The sequence below is a fragment of the Cottoperca gobio genome, chromosome 8 (assembly GCF_900634415.1).
Source record: "Cottoperca gobio chromosome 8, fCotGob3.1, whole genome shotgun sequence".
Taxonomy (NCBI): domain Eukaryota; kingdom Metazoa; phylum Chordata; class Actinopteri; order Perciformes; family Bovichtidae; genus Cottoperca; species Cottoperca gobio.
In genome coordinates this window covers 6142271-6156168 of record NC_041362.1, presented here as the reverse complement: position 1 = coordinate 6156168, position 13898 = coordinate 6142271, and the positions used below count along the sequence as shown (strand labels likewise).

General features: G+C 41.4%; 2 protein-coding genes across 2 annotated transcripts; both read right to left on the bottom strand.

Annotated features, from left to right (window-relative positions):
- Positions 1-2013: 2013 nt before the first annotated feature.
- On the bottom strand, positions 2014-7637 carry LOC115012838 (nucleobindin-2-like). Its single transcript, XM_029438668.1, has 13 exons — positions 7516-7637; positions 6090-6213; positions 5895-6002; positions 5661-5793; positions 4994-5097; positions 4513-4698; positions 4311-4401; positions 4172-4230; positions 3868-3960; positions 3684-3773; positions 2806-2976; positions 2508-2625; positions 2014-2406 (listed from the first exon to the last, which is right to left on the bottom strand). Exons 1-13 carry the CDS (start codon positions 7533-7535, stop codon positions 2321-2323), a joined length of 1383 nt encoding a protein of 460 aa, XP_029294528.1. The 5' UTR covers positions 7536-7637; the 3' UTR covers positions 2014-2320.
- Positions 7638-8356: 719 nt separating this feature from the next.
- ccndx (cyclin Dx) lies at positions 8357-11884 on the bottom strand. Its single transcript, XM_029436981.1, has 5 exons — positions 11852-11884; positions 10157-10435; positions 9839-10054; positions 8729-9058; positions 8357-8506 (listed from the first exon to the last, which is right to left on the bottom strand). Exons 1-5 carry the CDS (start codon positions 11882-11884, stop codon positions 8357-8359), a joined length of 1008 nt encoding a protein of 335 aa, XP_029292841.1.
- Between the last annotated feature and the right edge of the window lie 2014 nt (positions 11885-13898).

The window sequence follows — 13898 nt, the reverse complement described above, 5'->3', positions numbered from 1 at the left end:
ATAACGAGACACAAACTCGTGGTGATTTTGCAACAGCACCTGAATGTGGACTATTACTGAAACAGCTAAACGAGGACGCAGCATTCACAGAATGACACAGTTCCTCAGTTCCTCTTTGAGAAGTTGCACAAGTCACAGACTACAGACAATGATGAAGCACTAACTCTTACCCTTTATCTTTAATAGTTCAAGTATTAACATCCCTATCATGGAATAATAGTTCAGTAAACTGAAGTGTTGCAGTAAAATCTGAAATATTCCTATTAGTGAAGTTTATTTCTTTCCACTGCATTAAGTTATTGTTTAGTGCAAGGACTTAATGGTGAACAGGGAAAACTAAAGTATAAAGCTGGATACTTTAAACTCCAACAGTGCATCAAATTGTGTGTTCATCTGCAAAATAACCAGTAATTTAAAGAATATGAACACGGGAGAAGAGGTGTAATAATTCATTCACGTATAGTCTAGTAGTAAATGTCTCATAACCCGGAAGGTCTCCAGTAAAGTATCAATATTTCTGATCAAAACTCCCCTGAGTGCACGATACTCACAAGATCACACTGCATCACGCCCTCCAGCCGCCACGTCTTCACAGAGCCGCTGACACTGTGTTGACAGCTTCAGTGCCACCTCTGGTCACAAACAGCTGGATGAAATGTCGGAGCCCCTGTTGTGGACGATGCCCTCTGCAGACACAACACAAACCTGTTAAAGTTCCCACAGGGAGCTGAACCTCAAAGAAATCACATTTTAAAGGAAGCCGGTTGAGCTCGACAGATGTAATAAAGACAATCCAGCCACACGAATAAATAGAAAGTATAGCTTTTATTTAAGTATAAGTTTAAATATATTCTTCAACTCCAACTGCATTACAGACAAACTCATTTTGTATCTTGGTTATGTGTCAACTTCAGCTATAAAACACTATTTTGGTATCTTCCTGTTTTATTGTACTGCTGACAGATACTTTCTTTATCCCCGGCATGACATGTTCATGGGACAGCAGCAGAACACGATTAAACTGATTGGAGAATGTGCACTTTGTTCATTGGGAATATGCCCATTAATACAACACGTAACTGGAAACAGTATTTTATATATATTAAATACAAAAGACTGTATTTGCTTCTATATCCACAAGATAGATTTGTCTAAACTCTGGAGATTGCATCATAATAAACACTTGATGATCCAGGAAGCTTCCTGAAGACGTCTTTGGCCGACATGACGGCGGTGATTGACAGCAGGCAGCTGCTTGGACACCAGGAGAGGAGGGGCCCTGCGGGGTCACGAGAGGTCAGCGGGTTAGAGGAATGCAGAGAGGAATGCACGGCCATCTCCTCAGCAGCACAACCAGTATCAGCGCCATGACAACAGGCCCAGTGTCTGCAGAGACACGGAGACCCGGAGGAGGCTGGAGCACAACAACACATCAGGGTGACACACAGACGTCCACCTTCCACCGTCTGGATTGATCATTGAACATATATTACAATATTATAAACTATTATTCTGTACTTTGTATGATATTTTATATATTATGCAATCAAAGGAATGTCAAACAGATATCTCAATTTTCTAATTTAATAAAGACAAGACATCATATGTACAGTATATCAGATACAATATCTCACAAACTGCTGACTCAGCGGCGACTCGGCCTGTTCGATAAGCCGACATGTTACAACTGACCCACAACATTTAGATTCTTCTCCTGTCTTTTAATTCATAGTAAGCATCCAATTCTCCAACAAGACAAATAAATAGGAGCGTAAGAATTGGCTCTTTATTTCATATTTAACATTTAAAAGATGCAGTTAATGAGAAACTTGAGTTTAACGTCGCAGCTTTCTGACTGACCTGCATGGAGGAAGATGCCGTTCTCCAGGAATACAATGTCTCTGGCATTTCTGTGGTACGAGGTAGCAGGGGGAGGAAGTTGTGTGTATACAGTTGTAGTAGCCCCCCCCCCCCCCCCCCCCCCTCAAAATAATTTGATTTCGAGAAGCTCGGTTTAGAGTTGTTTTAAATTAAGACTTTATTTGAAGATGTTTATGAGTTTACACTGAGGACCCAGCTTTAATGAAAACTTCACTGAAACTGAAGATTTCTTAAAATACATACATCGTTGTTTGGAGATCTTTAAATCTAATGTAGACCACAGAGATGAACACACAGTACAATATGTCTCACGTTTTACATACAATTCACGTATTTCAGTTGGTGGAACCCATCTGGATATCTGTGTCAGAGCAAATCGGAGTGTGTGTGTGTGTGCGTGTGCGTGTGCGTGTGTGTGTTAAGGCCGTCAGAGCGTGCATTAAGTGTGTATAGGCAGGTTCTGTGGAGGCTCTGCAGGCAGATTATTCGGGGCCTCGCCTTGGAGTTCAACTGGGACTTTTAACTCTGTGAGAGAGAAAGAGAGAAAATAAATATACTCAACGAAAACAATTACAACAGAAATCCATACCAACAATAACACACACATCAAATCACAGATCGTTTACCTTTATCTTCCACTTTTTGTGCCTCTGGTTGAAACTGTAGCTCTCCATTAGCACCCGCAGGAGGCTGCCCGTCTGCTGCCTGCTGATCCTTCTGTCTCTGGGACATCTCTAATACTGCCTGAAATTGAAACATTGCAACTGAATTATCATGTGTACATGCTTCGATGTTATTACAGGCAGAAAGCTGGTTGTTGTTGAGTTAATGTAATTCAAGTTTGACCCCGATATGCTTATGATCCACTCTTTTAATCCAGTTTGAGATGATATAAAGCCGTGACTGGCATGGCGGGACGGTCACCTGCTGGTACTCTCTCCTCTGGGCTTCCAGGGCTTTGCCTCGCTCCTTCAGCAGCTCCTGCTGCTGACGCAGATTCTCTGCTTTCCTCTTCAGCTCCTCCTCTTTGTCCCTGAGTTCAACCTCAAATCGCTGGAGCTCTTCTTCTGTGTACAGAGGGTTGGTTTCCAACGTCTACAGAGACAGCAGGGGAACCAACAAGGACATATTATGGATTTGTAAAGGCTAAACTTTCTTCATTCTCGTGCATGTGACCTCATCAGTTGGTCCTGCTTCTTTCTCCATCTTTACTTTCTGCTTTCTACCACACCCTTCAATGTGACCTGTATGAAGAGGAAGTTGCGCAAAATCTGATAAATGTCTTCACGTGTCGGTTTGGGCTGAAGACTACAAGCTTGAAATGTAAAATAATCTGGGTGTGTGCCATCAGAAAGAAGTGAGACCTCTGTAGCTGCACATCTTTGCGGCAGGCTCGAGACTACATGAGCCGTTATTAGCATGACACACTCAAATCTCTGACTAAACGGGAGCGTTGTATTGTGGGAATTGTAGGCGCCATGTTTTGAAAAGAAAGAGGAAGAGGAATGTGTGCTACGTTAATTTTGATCCTTTTTTTTTTCTAAACTGTCCTGAGTCGACTGTTATAGCCGTGCAGTGCTAAATTGCTCTTTTAACTAAATGCAACATTACACTAGATCACTTCTATTCACAGCAGCCACTTCTGGGAACAGCTCCAAGTCTGCGAGTTGATGAGGGGAAGAATAGCATTACCCATTTAACTTCACCACCCACATTTCCCCAGCTTGTCCTGAGATTTGCGCCACAGACCCTCTGATCGCCCGCCCACTTCCCCGACCTTCAGGCCACCCCGGGCTCTTTACCTCCCACTCTCTGGGATTACTGAACTCCTTCTTCTCGGTGGATTTGAGGAACTCCTCCAGGCTGACGAGGCGATCTTGATTTGCGTCCACCTTTTAACACAGAAGCGTAAGCTGCATCAGTCGAAGTCAAAGCAGCGGCGTATGATGAAAACAAGAGAGATAAAAGTAAACAATTACGACTCACATTCTTCATGACATGCTCCCTCATCCTCAGCCTTTCTTCCTCCATCTCCATCATATCATCTTCCTCATTCTTTGCGTCGTAGACCTTCTCCAGCTGGAGGAGGCAAATGAACAGATGTTACAGGACTGCTGTGAATACCACGGCTGTCAGATTCAGAGCTTTCTGCAGGATCACAGACGAAACAGCTGCATTTTCACATCGATGATCATCCATTTTTGATGTCGTGTCAAAAGGGATTTTCATTGTGAAACCAAACAAGTAAAAGCTTGATTTTAAAGCCATGGTGTGCTGTAGTGTTCCTTACCTCTTTAGTGAAGAGAGCCTCCAATTCCTGCTCATCTAAAACACCGTCTTCATTTGTATCTGAACAGAGCAGAGAAGAAATGTAATGCTTTTCATATCAGAATAAAAGGACAGGGGTCTGAAGAAGAGGGCTCACTCACCATGCAGTTTAAAAAATGTTTTGGGGTTGAACTCTTTAGGGTCCAGTCCGTCCGTCTCCTCCCAAACTTCCCGCAGCTGAGCAACACTACCCTGAGTGTGGGGGGGGGGGGGGGAGCAACAGAAAGAGAAATGCATGTAAGAGAGCTTCATTCACTTTCGCTTGTTTTCACACAAAATCAAAATGTGTCCATGTGTGTGTACCGGCGCATTGACTTTAGGGTGCTGGTGGTGTTTGTCCTTTAGCTCCTGCATTCTCTTCTCCTCTCTCTCCCTCTTTTCCTGGTCCAGGCCCTTCAGGTACTCCCGCCTCTCGTGCTCCTTCAGCATCTCGTAGCGTTTGAACTCCTCGTGTCTCTCGGCGTCGTAGTTCTCCAGGTCCTTGGTGGCCTAGACAAATAGCCAGACGGAGGATGTTATGTTGAAGTCAAAAAGTGGGGTCAGATATAATACAAACATTCTCGGAGTCTGGAACAATCAGTATCAGGTCTGCCATCTTGTTTTGACCTGTAATTGTAGCACCCTCGAGTCTGATCAGTGCACTTTGATTCTGCTGGACTGTGAGGGGATTCATCACTTCCCCACATTCCATTCAAATCTGGTCAGCACATATAAACCAGTCACTGATTTTTCAGCCTCGGGGGCAACAAACATCACATTTCTTATTATCTCTGGAGGATCTCACCGTCGAGATTAGCAGCTCGAGGTCTTTGGCCTCGAAGGTGTTTTGATTGTGAGGATCCAGATGTTCAAACTGCTTCAGCAGGGAGGCGTGGTCCATCTGCAGGCCTTCACAGCAGAGCAGACACATCAGTTAGCAAACACATGCTGGACTCTTGACACACGTGTTCCATTATGTCCTGTACACAGCGAACACATCTTTGTACCTCCTCTCTCAATACACACCGTACTAATCTGAATTCATGTGTATGTTTTACGAGTAATGGCAAACATTTGACAAGAACATTATTTTGTACATATGCTGCTTCCATCTGCTCTGCTTGGGAAATGTGTGATCAGCATCCATGCACATGAACTGATAATAACAAATAATGCACATTTGTTTGTTTTATATGATAATTGATAACAGTGAATTATCTGTTCATATCTGTTAATGAAAATGTGAATAGCTTATAGGGAACATTTGGATGTTTTCATGTATTTGAGTTGTTTATATCCTCATTTGCATACTTAAATTAAAATGAGCATTTGTGCAGTTGTAGCTATTTCTAACTGCAACTCTATCAATGAAGATTATGGATATTCATCTCTGCTTACAACCCATCTACACAGGTATATATAAGTATACAAACGCTCTCTCTCCATCACTACAGGAAAATGACTCAACTTACTCTGTGTATTGGTGCTGTCCAGTTTGGCCTTGAGCAGCATCCTGAGGCGAGAAACCTCCTGGCGCTTCAGCTCATCCAGACGAGTCCTCACATGGTGACTCACCAGGTCCAGCTCTTTACTGAGACGACCATTCTGAAGGACAACACAGGACATCCAATGGATTAAATTAAGACCTGTAAAAAGGTAAATAGGGAAGCTTTAAGAGTGAGAATGTGAAAGAAATGGACGCTGACCTTAATGTCCTCCGTGTTCGCTGTTTGCAGTTTCTCTCTGAAGTGAGGGTCTGTCTCCAAAACCTCAATCACCTCTCTGAGATACCTGTCGTAGTAAAGGCCAGTGTCCTGAAAGAGTATGTCGTACAGGACAGGTTATTCACGAGAAACTGATTCTCAAATACAGAACATGACTGAGACCACTGAGACCGTTACCGCGTTCTCCTCCGCCACTTCCTCTTTAGCTTCCTGGTTCTCTACATTGCGATCAATAGGCACTGACCAGACCCCAGCAGAGATGGATAGAAGCAGCAGCCAGCCAGGTTTTAAGTTCATCCTCCTTCAAAATAAACCACAATGAATGTTACTATATTGTCAAGGTCCAGGTCAAATTAATTTATAGAGCGCTTTAAAAAACAACAACAAGTTTGTGCCAAAGTGCTTTACAACACTCAAAAATGAGAAAACGATTATCACAAGACATAAGTACTTAAAAACATGCATAAACACACACACACACACACACACACACACACACACACACACACACACACACATTAATGCACAGAAGAATTCTAATTATGTCAAGAATCATATGGTACAATCTTAACAAAGACAGTAATAAGAGACATAGGTGTGTGAGAAATAGCCAAGATTAATGTCTTGTTGAATTAATAAATCAGGTTATTCATATCCATTATAATATTAGTTTTCTGGTCATTGCCTGTTGTCTGCACAGTCTTTTGTAACTGAATAGTTCAGTATTGTACCAAATTTGGTTTATTGTTGCTTGAACACTGCTGCATTTTAACTCAGACTTTCATTTCAGAAGGTGCAGACAGTGTTAATCCCAATATGTTCCTATTTGTCACCAACTACAAGTACAAAGCTCACCAGGGAAGGTAGTAACACCGACCGTTACATATAACAATGTCATTGAGAATTTATCATTTCATTTTAGTGTAATTGGTTGGTGATTGGTATGAACAATGCATGCCGAATTCAGAAGGAGAATTCATAGAATTGAAAAATGTCTGAAGGTTTTATTTCTTTAATATGTGTGCCTTTGCCGATAAGAGGAAACAATAATATCCGATTTCTTAAGTAGAGTTTGGCGTAACGATCCATTTTGAGCAGGAAAACCTATTTTGGAGCTGAATTAACTGCATACATTTAGTTTAAGATGCCAGAACTGTTACTCAATGGAATACATGACACAATACAAATGTGATATTAGTATGATATCGTATTCGTATATTGTTTGGTAGCTAGTTAGCTAACTAGCTTAGATCAGGACAACACGGATGCGGATGAGGGGACGTCTTAACACAAAAACGTAGTCTTTCTATAGTTGTAATTACCTGTGAGATTAAACCTATAGCATGAGTGAATTAATGTTTGGTTTGTCAACATTTTAAACATTATTTGTTGTTTAAAATTTAAATGTTACAAGTGATATAACAGGTTCTGGTTATCCATCACCGTGAGTTAGCCGTGAGCTATTAAATCGGGTCTTCTAACTGCGTTGTCCTTCTTAAATGTCACGGTTTTCTATGACTTCTTCCTTAAAACTCCGCCAATATTAAAACCACAATTTAAAAATGTTATAAAACATAACGTCTTTAAATAGCTCGTCTCTTACCGCACGTATGTTTTTAACATCTGATCCGATGCTCAAAGCACGATCTGTATTCGCGTCGGATAAAATTGACGTCATGTGTCTGAAAGGCTTGTCCAAGACGCTGCCTTCAGGTACTGTCGGAAATACTTTACAGACACGTCTATGTCGTTGTTAATGTATTTTATTTGGCAAATTAAGCCTAATATTATCTTTTAAATAGGTCAGAAACCCTAGATTTTAAAATAGAAATCAGCCACCAACACATTTGCTCTTGTCACTGTCTTTTAAGGGGGTAATTATGCCCCACCAAAAGTAGATGACTTGCATCACAAACTTACAACTGGGAAGTAATACCATATGAATAGTAAGTGAAGGCAGCATTATCACAAATATAAATAACAAAATAACACACGGATGCAAAATATGTACACACGTTTTAAACGTTTAATTGCTTTAAAAAATAGATTTGTTGTATATTTAATTCAGTACACAACCAAAAAGTCATGGCAAGTTGAAATAAATTAACATTGAAAGAGCCAACAATTGCACGTGATAATAAATAAAATGTATAAATATTAAAATATCATCAAAATAACATATAAGCCTACAATTTTAAAAAATGTAATAGAAATAGATAATAAAATATGGCACATGAAAAACACATAGTTGCAAAATGTTCACAAATAAATTAAATTAAAAAATTAAATAAATTAACAGTCACTCAATAAAATTATTTAAAATATCAAAACAAGTCAGAGCATTTCGAGGTTAAGATCAATGTCTATCAGTTTAACTGATAGACTTTGATGAATGGTTTTTGATTGATTCACACTTTCTATACAAAAGTTGATCTAGTGTTTGTTTAGAAATCAATCTCTCTCATGTCAGTAGGTGTCCCGGGTCTTTCGTTCTCCACCTCTTCATCTTTCTCCATGGGTCCCTGCTGTAGCGCGCTCCTTAGTCGCTGTCGGAGGGCATATTCGATCATGTCACTGTAGCACTGCAGCACTGCCTTGGATGCAAGACATAGAGAGAATTATTTATTTTTTTGTCATAGATGCAACCTGTATTTGGCATGACTTTAATACGAAACAGATGTCTCCAAACACAATTATTCTGAGTCAGTTTGCTTAAAAAATGTATTCTTGCAACTCTCATCCCTGCAAAAAAAAAACGAAATGAGATCCAATCAGATAAATTGGCTTATGTGCCGCCTGACTGAAGGTGTACTCACCAGGTCAGCCTGGCAGAGCTCCGCCAGGACGTAACTCATTACAGCCAGTTGAGCGGGACCCTTGTTGCCCAGACCCCGCAGAGCACAGTTCAGTGATGCCGCAGCAACAAGTGACGGCGGTGCTCCCAGAAAGCGGGAGTCACACGCACACATGGCGGCTAGCGTGTCGCTGTGCCGCCGCAGGGTGGAGAGCAGCAGCCCCTCCTCAGAGTCACCGCTGTCTCCATCTTTCCTGTCCTCCACAGAGGCAAGGAAATGTGGGAGAAAGTCCTGCGGAGTCACTGCTGCTGTGTCCCATCGGAGGGTGGCGAGGATGACACGCTCCATCTCCTGATGGAGGGAAGATAGGTGCATTTAGAAAAAGATTGTGTAATGATAAAACTTGGAGTAATATTGTTATAGGCCTAATAAGTACAATACATTTTGAATTGTTCAGGTTCCAGCTTCTCAAATGAGAAGATTTGCTGCCCTTTCTTCATCATATATCCCAGTAAACAGCAATCCTTTGGGTTTTGGACTTTTTGTCAAACTAAACAGGACACCTTGGGAGATTTATTGATGATGAAACTAGTTATTAGTCACAGACAAAGTCGTTTGATAGAGTCATCCATATGCATATTTTTGGTAACTTGTGAGGCATCTTTAATATTTTAATCTAATTTACTTTTTTTTAGTGACAGAAAACCGTTAATTACAAAAAAAAGTTAGTTGTAGCCCTATTTGACGATACATTAAAGATTTAAGTGGGTTGTGATCCAGTTGATGGATATGCTAAGGCTCACAATCATAAACTGAGAAAAAAGGTTTCCCTTTGAGATCTTATCTCTGTCCGTCTAAGTTTGATACAGTACGGCTGTTACAACTATTAGAATAACAACACCATAAAAAGGTGTAAAACTTGGTATTGTACATTAGAAATAATACAATTAAAAGTGGGATTAAAGATGGTGATGACATTAGAAAGTACCCCAACAACTCTTGATGGTAGTAACTAAAAAGAGAGGGACAGAGCAATATTTTTTAAGAATTAGCTCCTACACAGCCCTGACTGTGAGGTCTTAATCAACCACCTTTCTAAACATGTGTGTGTCTGCTGTGTGGCGGACTCACTCGCAGGTTTGAAGGCTGAAAGCTGTATTCAGCTGCAGCACAGAGAGTATCAGCGGTGACGTTGTCACACTCTGAGAGTTTGGAGGCGATGAGGATGCAGCCAGCAGCCAGGCAGTATGGTGAGACAGGCAGAGACAAAGAGGCAGACAGGAACCTATCCATCAGAGAGACAGACAGGGGGAACACTGCCTCATCACAGCCACACTCACAGCACACCTGTAGAGAAGAAAAAAGATGTGAGGCATCAGTTTCACAGCTGCCATGCTGACATAACTCATCCAGCATGAGGAGAAACTGGAGCATGAGAGAGTTTAATACCTCCAGGGCCCATTTGGCGAGCTCCTCTCTGCGCTCTGGCTCCCGCTGGATGAGGGTGATGTAGAGCATGGAGGGCATGTACCTCTCCTCCACATGAAGCAGCCTCTGGATCACACGATGCCCCGACACAGTGGGGTCCCAGGCGGCTCGCAGCTGAGACGAGCCCAGGTTGTGGCCGCCCTGGGCTTGTGCCTCAGTCTGGCTCTGGTCCTGACTCTGGTTGTCCTCTACCTCCTCACACCACAGAGACACAGACATGCCTCTGTCCATCTGCACTGCCTGCTGGGTAAAATATGTACTTGTTTACGTCCAAATGGGAACGAAGGCAGCTGCTATAGTGTCCCGCTGTCACCAGAGGAAGCTGGGTGCTCTGCAGGTAAACAAGCTGGGAAATGTTTTCCTTGTTGAAGTGGTTTTGGCTTCCTGTGGTGCTCCTCTGAATATCACTTCTCAACTATCGTTTGACTTTTATATCCAACAGGGAGAGAGAGAGGGAGTGGCACAGAGGGGAGGAAAAAGAGCGTAGAAAAAGGGCGTGAAGCCGCGTGAGTGACATACAATAATAAGAAGACAACAATATGGTCTGTGCAACAATCGCTTCAACAGGTGGGGAAAGCGAGAACGAATGAGAGCAGGGGAGAGAGGGAGGCAGGGGGGGAGGAAAGAGGAGCAGGCAAGTGAGGGAGTGGCCCGCAGGGACAGAGCAACAGCTTGTCTTCGATAGTGAAAGAGAGAAGGGAGGATAAGAAAAGGCTACGAGGGTGAGAGACAGAGAGGGGAGAGAAAAGGTCATATCCAGACTCTGACAATGGGAATGGATGACAAAAGGAGGAGAGTGTTTGTTTACAACGTAAGCACGAGAGGAAATGTGTCAAAGTCCTAATGGATGTTAAATCCTGCTGCTGTTAGATGAAGATCCTCAAGTACTGATATGTATTAAATTCCCCATTTATTCAAATCACTTCATATTTTTTCTATAAGAGATATTCACCCTTACTTTGATAATTACAATTACAATACTTATATAATTAGTATGGTCTCAGTTGGGATTTTTTAAAACAGTAATAATAAATATAAACTTTTGACATTTGAGGAATACTATGTACAATGTTGACTTTTTACTTGATTCTTTTACCTCTTTAGAGCAAATTATTATTAATTATTATTATAAGGTAAATAGGGCTGAAATAATTATTAATTTAATCAATTATTCAATCAACATAACATTATATTTCCTTTGTCATATATGAGTGTAAATTTACCATCTTTGGGTTTAAAATTCTGCAAGTAAAAGTAACGTTTTTGAAATATAAATGTGTTCATCAAAGTTTTGGCTTTGCCTCTTCTCCCCCTCGTTTCCCGGAGGTTTCTCATTGTCAAAGCAACCTGTGCCCCGCTGCCCCCCCCTCCCCTCCCGGCGCCTGGGGCAATCTGCTGCTCGTGTTTAAAGAGCAGCGAAGCCACCGGGGAGGGCTGGGCGAGGTATGTGCAACAGACAGTGGAGCCGGGCAGGTCAATGAGCCGTATTGTCTCCCTTTACAAATCAGTGTCAGACAACAGCCCCTGGCCTTCTGCCTGCTGCTGGCTCCCCTCTCTCTCTCTCACACACACACACTTTACACATTCATGGGGTAGACACACTTTTCACACACTCTCCGGGGACTCCTCTGACGGTCACAATGGGGTCGCACTCACCAGTGGAGAATACAGATTGTATTTGACAGTCATTACAGGTGGCTGTTCACACATTAAGGCTTCAATGGCAGCTCGTGTTTCAAATAGGAGTTAAATGGACGGCCACACTGACACCAGGACTTGATTTCAGCTGAGCATCAATAATTCATCCTATTCAAAGTAGTTTTCACGAACTATGAGGTGCATATACGCAGAGCAGAATGTTATTGCAACTTATTTGTGACAAAGATAAATACATTTTATTGGACATGGTATTTGAGCGGAACATGGTAAGAATTATACTAAAGTTAATAAAAGATTATCATGAATTTAATTACGTTACTTTGCTTTAAGCAGACTCATAGGACATCAGACATCTAGTGGTAGAGAAAGTATTCAGAATATAGCAATACTGAATTACAAGCAGAAGTCCTGCATTGAAAATGTCACTTTAGTAAAAGTATGCAAGTATTATTAGAAAAATAAATCAAAAGTAAAAGTTTTCATAATGCAGAAAAATGTCCCTCATGTCAGTACTATACTTATTACTTATTACATTATTGGATTATTATTTGATGCATACATTTGACTTTTTTTTCCATTCTTCATTCAGAACAGCCATCATATTAGTGTTATAGTTTTAAAAGTGCAGCATTTCCCTCTAAATTGTTGTAAAGTACAAAGAAAAAGTTGCACAAAATAGAAATATTGAAGTACAATACAAGTAGGTACTTAAACTGTGTACATAAGTACAGTACAAAACACATTTGGGTTAAGCAATATAAAAGACGGTGTGAAACGAGAGTGACAGTTAATAACGAAACCTGTAAAATCACCACACAAAAAAACACCTTGAGAAATATTGAGTGTCATACAAAAGGTTCAAATCTCAAGCTTAGAGGGCAGAGCTTGAGCCACATCATCGACTGCAGATAACGGCGTTAAACACCCGGCATAATGACAACATGAAGAGACCCTAATCCTCGAACACTTAGTCGATTGAAGCATTAGAGAGAGAATATGGGCTTTAAAGCTGTCGACAAGGCCTTCGCCTATAAAACAGGCTTTGAGAGGGGCTGAAAGCAGATTGAGTTTGAATGAAGGGCTGAGTAAGTTTGGCTCTGCCAGTCAAGTGAGGTCAGGTTGGGGTGGACGGAGGGAGGAGGGGGGGGGGGGGCAGGAGAAACAGGGTGACAGATCGTCGGCCTGTTTAAGCACCCTGTTAAATTCATACATCGCAGCTGTATTCAAAGAACACGGACAGAGGGGGAAAGAGACAGTGACGAGCTAAAAGAGGTCCTGAGAAGGGGGTGTGGTTCCCCGCCCCTCATTTTCCAGCTCATTTCCCTGGACAGTGGAGAACAGAGCTCCTATTTTCCCCTCAGCCATTCACCTCACACAGACACCTGCTGGCCAGTGGGGGGGGGGGGGGGGGGGGGGAGAGGCCATAGTTTAACCAGTTCACAAGTTAAGACACTACATGAACAAATGGTGTGTACTGTTACACTGGGGTAATTAAATTATTATTGTGTTTATCATCTAAGCAGTATACACACATATAATACATAGTTTAAAGCACATTATAATGTAGTAATAAGTTGATATAAGGACAATATCTCCTATGAAACATTTTAGATTGCAGTTGCTTATATTAAACTCACACATAAATGTCTAAATAACCACTAAAGACTTTCTCTGGATGAGCTTTTCATTGAGTTTTATGGTAATTTTCTTGTGTTATTGTTTGTGTTTTGTGTAATTTCGTATAGATTTTTGCTGTTCTGTATGTTTTCTTGGTGAGATTTATGCATTTGTATAAGATGGGTATTGCAAACTAGGTTTAACTCATTTGTTTTGCTGAAATCAAGGTGTTGATTCCACTTTATGATCCTTTTGGAGGCTGTAGTTTATGTTGCTGTTGAATTGTATTGCATTACACTGAGACGTGTTTGTAATACTTTGTTCATCCCATTCATATCAATGCAGTGCTATGTCCTTGTACATAAATAAAAGAGATCCTAGCTGTGAGTAAACTTGTTGAGAGACTAACTGTGTGACATGTAAGGAA

Coding starts and splice junctions, on each gene's coding strand:
- LOC115012838 (XM_029438668.1), bottom strand. CDS start 7,535: ATGTTAAAAACATACGTGCG. Junction 6,214..7,515: donor ATGTTAAAAACATACGTGCG/GTAAGAGACGAG, acceptor TTTATTTTGAAG/GAGGATGAACTTAAAACCTG. Junction 4,402..4,512: donor ACCCTAAAGTCAATGCGCCG/GTACACACACAT, acceptor CCCCACACTCAG/GGTAGTGTTGCTCAGCTGCG.
- ccndx (XM_029436981.1), bottom strand. CDS start 11,884: ATGACTGTCAAATACAATCTGTATTCTCCACTG. Junction 10,055..10,156: donor TCGCCAAATGGGCCCTGGAG/GTATTAAACTCT, acceptor TCTTCTCTACAG/GTGTGCTGTGAGTGTGGCTG. Junction 9,059..9,838: donor TTCAGCCTTCAAACCTGCGA/GTGAGTCCGCCA, acceptor TCCCTCCATCAG/GAGATGGAGCGTGTCATCCT.